We start from the raw sequence: 11266 nt of genomic DNA, 5'->3' as shown, positions 1-11266 counted from the left end.
GAGTGGGCACAAGTCGCAGAGGGTCCCGGGGATCCCAGGGGCGGAGTCAGCAAGGCAGGGTCGGGACCGTAGTCTGTACTTGGCTGGGCCTCCCTGAACCTCGGCACTGGCCTGGCTCTAGGCAAGGACCCCCAGCCCTTCCTCTTGGCCTGGTGATGCTCCCCTGGGTCAAGTGCCCACTAGGTCCTGGCACCTCACACCCCTCACTCATGACCTTCTGAGAAAGAAGTGGTCATCCCCCTTTTCCAGGAGAGCAAACAGAGAATCAGAGAGGTCCAGAGAATCACCTCTGTTCACGCAAAGGGCCAGAAGCGGATGGAACTCCAGGCCTGAGCTTTTAATGAAGCCACAGGGGTTGCCAGAAAGGAAGGAGATGGGCATTCGGTGGTGTGTTTACTCCAGGGCATCTGGGCAAGCCTGGAGCCATTCATTTATTCATTTAATGAACAGTTACTGAGCTCCTCCTATGTTCCAGACTCTTCTATAGAATAGGGACTGGGGGTAAACAAGATAGAACCCCTGACCGCCCAGAGTTTTTATCCTGGGAGCGGTGGAAGAGGGTGGGTTATGGGAAGAAATGGATAACCAGCAAGGAACCAAGTAGATAAACAGTGTCTCGCAGACGGTGCCAAAGCTATGGAGATATGTGCTTGGTGAATGCCTGGTGGTTGCGGGGTGTTTAGAATTAACAAGCAAGGGCTGTCCGAGGAGGTGACATTGGAGCTGAGACCACAGGGGCCATCGGTTGGATTTGGTAGCACAGCATTGCAGGCAGAGTGAACAGCAAGGGCCCTGGGGCAGATTTGAGCTCAGCAGTTTTGAGGACCCATGAGCAGGCCAGTGTGCCTGTGGCAGAGGGGGTGGGGGTGGGGCGCTGGAGCTGGAGGAGGAGGGGCAGGTGGGCCGGGGGCTGCCGGGAGCGAGGGAAGCCGAGGAGGGAAGGAAGACCCCTGGAGTTTTGTCTGATCAACTTCGTGGAAGACGCTACAGGAAGTACCCTTTCCTGAGAAGAGAAAGACTTGGAAGCGTGCAGCTGTGTCGAGGAGGGAATCGGGGTTAACCTGCTTGGACTTGGTGTGGTGAATCGGAGATGCCCTTTAGGTACCCAAGTGGAAGGTCAAGGGGCAGTTGGGTGGGTCACGCTGGAGCTAGGGTCTGGGGTGACACTTGAAGTGGTTAAGCCGTGGGGCTGGTGCAACCCCCCAGGGACAGAGTGTGGCCAGAGAAGAGGACCCAGGCCGCCAGCATCAGGGCTGAGATGATGCTGCTGATCCTCAGAGGCTCCCCATCCCCTTCCCTCGGGGGAAGCGAGGCAAAGACCCAGGGGTCTAGGTCAATGTGCCCACCAACTGGTCCAAAGTCAGTTCACTTGGGGAGCTCTTCACATCACCCAAATCCCATTCACCTAAAATTTGTATTTTCTCAGCAAAAACCATGGAGCACATTTGCCACATTTCATTTAAAGACGTGTTTTCGTGTTTCAGTATTTCTTTCTCTTTTGCTTCATTTTAAACATCTGAAGGGATTTGAGACAATTTATCTAAGAGCACATCTGTCTTCATTGGCTTAAAAAAAAACCCTTTGAAATCAACCCGGTGGTACTATTGCCAAAAAGATGAAAATATGCTCCAGTTTCCTAAACTGTCCAGTGAAATATGGTTTTCTGTGGCAAATAGGACTTTTGGTGACCCCAATGTTGTTCCGATGGGCTAGGTCCCTGGAACGGGCTCCGGGGTCTCACCCGCAGGAGGACCGGGCCTTCTGAAAGGGGCTCAGGGCCGACATGGCCCTTTAGAGTCACATTTACTTTGGAAAATATATTTCAGAAAGAAGGAGGGGAAAAAAGAAGACAAAATGATGTCATGTAAGAAACACTGCCCAGGAAAGGGAACAGGTGGATTCTAAGTCCTGACTTCTATTGTGGGGTCGTGGCAAGCTGTTCCCACCCTCGAGCCTGTTTCTACAGGAAGGGAGAAAGGTGGACGCCACCTGTAGGATTTGTGAGTCTCTAAGCGGATGAAGACCTCCATGGCCTAGAGCAGTAGGAGGTACCAGACAGAGGCCATCCTCCCTGGCATGACTCAGGCAAAGAGTGCACCCCCAAACAGAGCATCTCCGGGGCAGGGGCCTTTGGTGACCCTGGGAGAAGGGCCAAGTGTCTCTTCCACTGACTGAAGCAGAGCTCTGAGGACTCAGGACCGCCCCCCCCCCCCGCCCCGCCGGGAATGCTGCTGCTGAGCATGAGGGCAGGGGCTGCAGACCCACCTGGCTCACAAAGATGTTTCCAGCCACACTCAGGGTCTCAGTGGCCATGGTGCCCATGGTGGCCTGCATCAGCCAACTGATCTAGGAGGCAGAGAGCTCTTTGTGGGCAGGCAAACCCCAGAGTCGGAGAGAGTCAGGGGCAGGGTGGAAGCACCTGGTAAGTCTTCCTTCCAACTTCCAGCCCAGCATAGGAAACCCTCACCTACGTTTCTCCTTTCACACCTCCATTCATGGGGGCTTACCACTTCCCAAGGCCCCCCGACTCCACCTTAGGATAACTCCAATCACTACAACAGGGCTTCTCACACGCATGTTCTCTGTCTCCATACAAAAGGGTTCCCTGGCCCAATATACTTGAGAATTTCTGTACACACACACTTTGCAGGTTCCCAAATACATAGCTTAGAAAAAGGCTCTGAGAAATCCTGCACAAAAAACCTGTTCGAATTTGTCTAGCCCAGCTTCACAAAAGTATTTGACCATGGGATCCCTTTACCTAGTAACATGTGTTAACCCTCCATGGAGCTGGAGTTTTGTGAAAAAGGCTTTGGGAAACATTGTATTAGAAAGTTCTTCCTTTCAATCAAGATGAAGTCTGCTTCCCTGGAATTTCTCCCCGCTGCAGGAACCTCCCTGGCTGCTCTTTTATCTAACCCTTCTTTTATAGGCATTTGGACACGGCTCTCCTACCCTCACCTCCTCCATCCTAGCCTCTTTTCCAGGCTCAGCAGCGCTCTACGTCCTGCAACCATGCTGTGGAGGGCATGGTGTCGGGCCCTGTCACTGTTCCCCTGAGGCTTCAGTTGCCAAAGCCCCTTGGCCGAACACACACTCCAGGTTTGGAGAGAACCTCCCTCCTGCCCTGCGCTCGGCACTCCTTACATAACAGGTGGTTTTGTCTTTCTGGTGGCCCCCTGCTGCCCCTGGTTTATTCTGAGCTCGATAGGCTAAAACCTCAGACTCATCCCCATGGCCAGGTCCAACTGCTGCCCAATGCCACCTCCTGCGTCCTGGTTTCGTGCGGCACATTTTATGAACATAAGCACAGGATTTGACATGTACACCAGCTAAGTCTGGCCCACGTGGCCCACTGCTCTGGTCTCTCAAGATCTTTTTGGTACAAATGATTTCTTTCCCTGATATTTCTTCTCAAAGCAGCCTCACTTCTGCCAACTTCCCTCACACAAAGACCACATTGTATTTGGTGCCATCTCCCTTTAGTATCACGACAAGAGACTCTGCAAACAGTAGACTCTGAGTGGCAAGTGTAGACCCCGGGAGCAGGATCCTGGGAAGGTTCAGGCTCTCAGAGCTGGGGAGTGAGGGAGGGTTTGGGCTCTGGGTGCAAGGCCTTCTGGGAGAGCAGGAGCCCCACGGGTAGGTAGCTCCCCGAGAGCCCAGAGGCCGTGGCATCGGGAACTCACCTTCTGGATCACCCACTGCATGAGGCCCACATAGTACAGAATGGACATGACACAGCTGAAGAAGATGACAATGGGCAGAATCTGCCAGGGAAGAGCAAAAGCCCCGGGTTAGAGGCAGGTAGCCGGCCCGGTACCCAGGGCCCAGCAGACCCCAGACACCCCACTTCGTCCAAGGCCTTGCCACGCGGAGACCTGACCGGGTGGAGAAGGGAGCTCTGAATTCAGTGCCTGAGGTCACAAACGGGGCCTCTTTGGAAGCATTCTGTCCCCTCTGTTGCCACCCACCCAGCGGTCTCCCCCGTCTCCTCCCGCCCCCAGAGCAGATCCGTGCCATGGCAGAGATGCAGGACTGGAGCATCAGTTTGTATCCCCTCGTCTGTAAAGTGGGGATAATGCCGATTTCTCACGTTGCTGTGAGGAGCAAAGGAGCTGACTCAGGGCCTAGCACCTTGCACAGCGGTGCTCCTCCTTCATGAGCTCAGTCCCAAGCCCAGGCCTCTGGCCTTAACCTCCCCCCCGAAGGTTTGGGCCTGCATCTCTCTAGTATTGCATCCCCACTCAGGACCAACGAGCTCAGAACTAGACTCATGGGGGCCCTGCAGTCCTGCAGTCCTGTCACCTGGTTTCCTGTTACCAGGCTTGTCACCTCTCTGCCTACTCCAGGCCTCCTCGATTCTTCCTTCAAAACTGCCCTCACATCCCTTCTCCTGGCCGGGACCCTGGCGCCCCTGCCAGCGCATCTCCACTGCAGTCTGATGGATAATAGTAATGACGGCCAACCACTCAAACGTCTGTCAGGGGACCACCAGTCTCCTAACCACGATGACCAGGCAGCAGTGCACGGAGAGTCCGGAAACGAGGAGGAGGAGGCTCGCATGGGCCGTTAGGGAATGATTTCCAAGGCAGCTTCTCAAATGGGAAAGGGGCAGGTGCCAACAGGGTGTATGCTGTGCTGGTCTACGTGCAGGGAAGGGTGGGAATGGCATTGTGTGGGCGCAGAGTATCGTTAAAAGGCTCTGCAGAGGAGGGCAGTTGCCTTGGGGCAGGAACCAGTTGACGGGGGTTGGTGTGGGAGGCAGACTTACTTTCTACAACATCCCCTTTTGTACTGTTAGAAGGTGTTATCTGTTCCAAACAGTTTTATTTTTTTAATGTTAATGTTTTCTTTTTTTGAAGATTTTATTTATTTATTTGAGAGAGAGAGAGAGAGCACAAGCGGGGGAGGGGGGGAGCAACAGAGGGAGAGGGAGAAGCAGGCTTCCTGCCGAGCAGGGAGCCTGATGTGGGGCTCGATCCCAGGACCCTGGGATCATGACCCGAGCCGAAGGCAGTCGCTTAACCGACTGAGCCACCCAGGCGCCCCTCCAAACAATTTTAAAGTAAGTTACACAGAATTGGTAATAGCAGGCGCATCCTTAGGTTAAAATGTTAGGTGGGGAAACTAGATATTAAAAGCATAGAAAGACCAGAAGTCAGTACATCCAAACAGCAAGTAGCTGGGACTATGGAAATTTGAGTTCTTTTTTCTGTATTTCCAGTTTCTCATCTCCTGTAATTTTCTGTAATCGGTGGACACCTCTCAAGGGAGGGGAGCATGGGCAGAGGGGAGGTTTGGGGCAGTTCATCAGCTGGGTTTTGAACGTGCTGGGTTTGAGATGCCTGTGGAACAGCCAAGGGGCGTGCTGAGTGGGCAGCTGGATAAAAGGGTCAGGAGCTCAGAGGAGAGGTCTGGGCCAGGCCTAGTTTGGACTTGTTTGCACAAGAGTGTAGGTGGAGGCCACGGGACAGATGTAATTCCCCGAGGAAATCGCCCTGAGCGAGAAGAGCAGTGAGGAAAGGACGGGGCGCTGGAGTCAGCACCCCAGAAGGGGGAGTATCTAGGAGGGGAGAGACAGGAGGGGACAGAGAAGAAGTAGAGAGGTTGGAGGATGGCCAGGCCAGGGGTGTGATGGAAACTGAGGACAGCTTTTCAAGAAGGATGGTCGGTCAGCTGTGCCAGATGTGTCCGAGCATTCCAGAAGGGTGAGGAGTGACACGGACCCTTGACAGCTAGCAATTCAGGGGTCCCCGGTGGAGACAGCGAGAACAGGCAGCTCTTTTGAGAAGCTTAGCTGTGCCCGAAGGAAGGCTCTCAGGAGAGGTGAGGGGTTAGGGGGAGCTGTTTTTGTTTTTAGAAGGGGGAGTCTTGAGTAATCACACTCAGGCTCTGGTTCACAATGAATCGGGACTGCAGAATGGTCCCAGATGAAGACAGAGGCTCTAACCCAGGCAGCTCCCCGGGAGGCGAGAAAACAGGCCCTGCCGGGGTGTCTTCCCTTCCCCTGGCCAGATGGATACTGCGGTTTTCTCGGGGCCGGCTCCGCGCCCCATCCCTGTCACCAGCCTCCCTGCTGAGGGGGATGTCACCCGACAGGGAAAGTCGGCTGTGGGTGGAGGAGCCCTCCTCCTGCCCTGAGACTCGTGACTGGCCCTGGCTGCCTGGTGCCGGGCACGCCCCCAACACGGGGCCCCTGACGTCATCTGCCCCCCCTCGCGGTGAGACAGACACAATCACGTACTGTCTAGACTGCTGGTCCAATTTATCATGAGAGGGACTGCCCGGCGGCAGTAGCCTGGCAGGGCTGCACACAGGGCCCCCACGCCAGGGCGGAGAGAGCCCGGGGCCGGCAGGACCTGGCTGCAGATTTGGGACTTTCTCCAGGCAGCAAGCGAGAGACATTTTCTACCCGGCCGACGTGGGTTTTGGGTGGAAGGGAGGCTGTGTTTTGCATTAAATGGTGGTGGTCTTGGGAGGGGAGATAAATGCAAGAGAAGAGAGGTGAAATGTCCCACATTTCTCATGTGGGACATTTCATACTAAATAAGGTATTCATACTAAATGAGGCCCACGTGATCTCCCAGCCTGGGCAACAACTTTGGGGCCTATATCGTGGCAGGAGATGGGGCAGGCAGCGGAAGCCGGTGTTGCCGTGGTCCGGGAGAGGGGCGTACATGCAGCCCTACTATGCCAGCGTGTGGTGACTCCTCGATCCTCAAACCAACTGAGGCAGACGTAAAGCCACTTCCCCAATGGGCACGCTGAGAGTGTGAGATGTGGGGTACCTGCCCAGGGTCACCCACCTGCAAAAAGACAGAGTCCTTCCTGGTCACTCCGCGCAGGTTGCCAAGGCCCTGCCGTGACCCTGAGGAGGTTTGCCCTGGCGCCTCATTTCTCTGTCTCAGGAGAAGCATTCATCTCCTCCCAGAGAGAGAGCTTCTTGTAAGTCCTGACCATGGCCAGCTGGTCTCTCTAGTGCCAATGCTGAGCCATCCCTGAAGGCGGAGGGGACTTCTAGCTTGTCTAGGCCAGTGGTTCTCAAAGTACGGTCCCTGCACCAGGAGTATCACCTGAGAATTTGCTAGAAATGCCAATGTTGAGCCCCACCCCCAGAGTTTCAGATTCTGTAGGTCTGGGGTGGGCCTGAGGATTTGGGCCTGAGCACTGCCAGATGCTGCTGGTGCCGCTGGTCTGGATGCCACAGTCTGAGAACCACTGTTCTAGAGTGTAGACCATATGCTCCGAGCAAATGTCAACTTTTTACCAGGAAGCAGGCTCTGAAGGCGGGACTAAACCCACTGAGGACATGGCCCCGATGCTTCCTCTTCGTGGAGGAAGCTGAGTCAGCTTTTGACGACTTCCTGATGATGAACCCCCACACCCCCAGCCCCAAAGTCCTAAGCACTGCAGACGGGGCCCTGTCGCCAGCCCCACAAGACCCCACAAAAATCCCAAACCACAACATCCGAAGTCGGTCAACAGTACATTAAAAGGATCATACACCGTCATCATTTGGGATTTATTCTAGGGATGCAGGGACGCTTCAACATCTGCAAGTCAATCAACGTGATACACCACATTAACAAAACAAAGGATAAAAATACATGATCATCTCAACAGACGCAGAAAAAGCATTTGACAAAATTCAACATCCATTCATGATAAAAACTCTCAGCAACGTCGATGTAGAAGGAATATACCTCAACATAATAAAGGCCATATATGACAAACCCATAGCTAACACTGTACTAAGTGGTGAAAGGATGAGAGCTTTTCCTCTAAGATCAGGAACAAGACAAAGATGTCCACTCTCACCACTTCTATTTGACATAGAAGTCCTAGCCAGAGCAATTAGTCAAGAAAAAAGAAATAAAAGGTACCCAAATTGGAAAGGAAGACGTAAAACTGTCACTATTTGCAAATAAAATGATACTATATATTTAAAAAAATCCCTAAAGACTCCACCAAACAATTATTAGAACTAATAAATGAATCAGTAAAGTTGCAGGATATAAAATTAACATACACAAATCAGTTGTGTTTCTATACACTAATAATGAGCTATCAGAAAGAGAAATTAAGAAAAAAAAATCCCATTTACAATTGTATCAAAAAGAATAAAATATCTATGAATAAATACCAAGGAGGTGAAAGACCTGTACTCTGAAAATTATAAGACACTGGTGAAATGGGGCACCTGGCGGTTCAGTCGGTTAAGCGTCTGCCTTCGGCTCAGATCCCAGGGTCCTGAGACCGAGTCCAGAGTCAGGCTCCCTGCTCAGTGGGGAGTCTGCTTCTCCCTCTCCCGCTGCCCCTCCCCCACCATTCGTGCTCACTCACTCTCTCTCTAATAAATAAATCTTTAAAAAAAGACACTGGTGGAAGAAATTAAAGATGACACGAATAAATGCAAAGATATCCTATGCACATGGGTTGGAAGAATTAATATTGTTAAAATGTCCATATGACCCAAAATTATCCACAAATCCTATACAATCTCCATCAAAATATCAGTGGCATTTTTCATGGAACCAGAACAAATAATTCTAAAACTTGTGTAGAACCACCAAAGACCTTGAACAGCCAAAGCAGTCTTGAGAAAGAACAGAGCTGCAGGTAGCATGCTCCCTTCTTTCAAACTACACTACAAGCTTATAGTAATCAGAACAGTATGGTACTGGCACGAAAACAGACACATAGATCAGTGGAATGGAATAGAGAGGCCAGAAATAAATCTATGTTTATATGGTCAGTTAACCTACAACAAGGAGGCAAAAATATCCAATGGGAAAAAGACAATGTCTTCAATAAATGGCTCTGGGAAAACTGGACAGCTACACGCAGAAGAATGAAACTGGACCACTTTCTTACACCAGACACAAAAATAAATTCAAATGGATTAAAGACTTGAATGCAAGACCTGAAACCATAAACATCTAGGAGAAAACATAGGCAGTGAGCTCTCTGACATGGGCCTTAGTGATGTTTTTTGGGCCAGGACCCTCAGGCAAGGGCAAGAAAAGCTAAAATAAACAAATGTGATTCCATCCAATTAAAAAGCTTCTGCACAATGAAGGAAACCAACAACAAAACAGAGAGGCAACCTACGGAATGGGAGAAGATATTTGCTAACCATATATCTGATAAGGTGTTAACGTCAAAAATATATAAAAAACTTACATAATTAACTTAATGCCCCCCCAAAAAAAACTCAATTTAAAAATGGGCAGAGGACCTGAATAGACATTTTCCCAAAGAAGACATACAGATGGCCAACAGACACATGAAAAGATGCTCAACATCACTCATCATCAGGAAAATGTAAATCAAAACCACAATGAGAGATCACTTCACACTAGTCAGATTGGCTATTATCAAAAAAAAACAAGAGGGACGCCTGGGTGGCTCAACTGGTTAAGTGTCTGACTCTTCATCTCAGCTCAGGTCATGATCTCAGGTCTGTGAGATGGAGCCCCATGCTGGGCTCTGCACTGGGCGTGGAGCCTGCTTAAAATAAACAAATACAAGTTTAAAAAATTTTAAAAAGTAGATAAGTCACAGGGATGCAATGTTCAGCATAGGGAATACAGTTGATAATATTATAATAACTTTGTACAGTGACAGATGACTTACAAGATGACTTATGGGGATCATTTCATAATGTCTAAAAATATCGAGGCACCGTGATATATACCTGAAACTAATAGGATGTTATGTCAGTTACACTTCAATAAAAATAAAAGAAAAAAAATGAAGAAACAAGAGAACATATAAAGAATATATAAAGAAGAATAAAAGAAAAAAAAGGGAGAAACAAGAAACCAACCACACACACAACAATGCAAAGCTGGACAATCCTTCCAGGTGTGGGGGGGTTCACTATGCCTTACAGAAAGGCAGAGGCTTACTCCATGGCCACACAAAGTGGACATGCCTCCTGATTTCCTGCTCCTGCCGCCCCTTGCCCGGAATGACCTCAACACTCTGCTCCCTCATGCCCAACAGCCTGTCAAAGTCTCCTTCAGAGACCTACGTAGACACCAGATTCTCACAAGATCTCTCCCAGTCCGATTGCCCACCTCCTTCCTTCTAGCACCCCACCCCAGTTTCCACTTACTTCCCACTCCTTCCCCTGAAAATCATGCTCGCTGAGGTTACCAGGTTACCAGGGACCCCTTGATTACCTTGATTAAATCAATCACAGTGCCTTTTGGCCCTTTTCTTATTTGATTTTATTTTTGGCCAAATGTCGCACTGTCGACCATTGGGGATGGCCAAGGCTGCATCAGGCAGATACCCCAATACCTTGGGAGATGAAAACACTTTCTTTCCCCTCACTGTTCCTTAGGGGGAACATCTGAGCAGCACTGCTGAGCTCAGTATGTGGGTGAATGTTCCAGAGGCGGGAGCCACAGCGAAGGAACAAGTAAGCATGCTCGACCGGGTCAGCCAGACCCAGGAAGGATGCAGGAGCCTCGGGGGAGGCCACTGTGTGGGTGGGAAATTACCAGAAGGGAGATGGAGCCAAGGTGGAATGACTAATCAAGATACAGCCAAGAGGCGCCTGCCACGTCGACAGTGCTGGACTCTAGGCCAGGGAAGGTGGAGGGACCCAGAAGCCCCGGGCAGAGACTCAGCTTCCTGGAGAAGTGATGAGCTGGACCCTGGCCCAGCAGGAAGCAGCTTGGATTCTGAACATCTGAGTGAGCTCAGAGAAGACTTCCCCAGGCCATCAGGAGCCGAAGGCCTTGGACCACGGCCACATGATCCATGGAAAGAAGGCAAAGAAAGCTCCTAAGTCTTCCGTTCGACTCAGCACCAACAAAACCACTCCCGCCTTGAGGACCAGCCCCAAGCTTAGCAAGGGCTTGTGCTTGTGTGTGAGTGTGTGCATGTTTGTGTGCATGTGTGAGTGTGTGCGCGATGCAGGGAGGGGGTGGGTGGGTGAGTGAAATTTCGTGATTAATGAATCTTGTGAAGAAGGGAATTCCATGGCCATGGGATATTTAAATCCTCCCTGATCTGGTCTGTCTTGGTGAAGGAGGCCACCAGCTAATCGACTAACCACGAGTTTGGCCAGAGGACAGGGCCTCTCAGGGGCCAAGAAACGGTTAGTGTTTGACTGGGAAATGCTGAGTCTGGCTAATGATAAACCCACCTCCCTTGTTTTTTCTCTCTTGGCTGAACATCCAAACTCCAAGTCTTTAGCAACCATTTAACATGTTTTAAATTTAACATTATCAGCATGAAGGTTGCTCTT

At 50.8% G+C, this 11266-nt stretch overlaps 1 protein-coding gene across 1 annotated transcript in view; it reads right to left on the bottom strand.

Annotated features, from left to right (window-relative positions):
• SLC28A1 (solute carrier family 28 member 1) overlaps positions 1-11266 on the bottom strand; it is a 43797-nt gene that overhangs the window by 12716 nt on the left and 19815 nt on the right. The window contains exons 6-7 of the mRNA XM_081831890.1: positions 3690-3770; positions 1879-2346 (exon numbers count right to left, since the gene is read on the bottom strand). Coding sequence (XP_081688016.1) covers positions 1879-2346; positions 3690-3770 — 549 coding nt within the window. The remainder of the gene's footprint in view (positions 1-1878; positions 2347-3689; positions 3771-11266) is intronic.

The sequence above is a fragment of the Leptonychotes weddellii genome, chromosome 9, assembly GCF_054177405.1.
Source record: "Leptonychotes weddellii isolate Sample4059 chromosome 9, ASM5417740v2, whole genome shotgun sequence".
Classification (NCBI taxonomy): Eukaryota; Metazoa; Chordata; class Mammalia; order Carnivora; family Phocidae; genus Leptonychotes; species Leptonychotes weddellii.
This window is presented reverse-complemented; position numbering and strand designations above follow the sequence as displayed.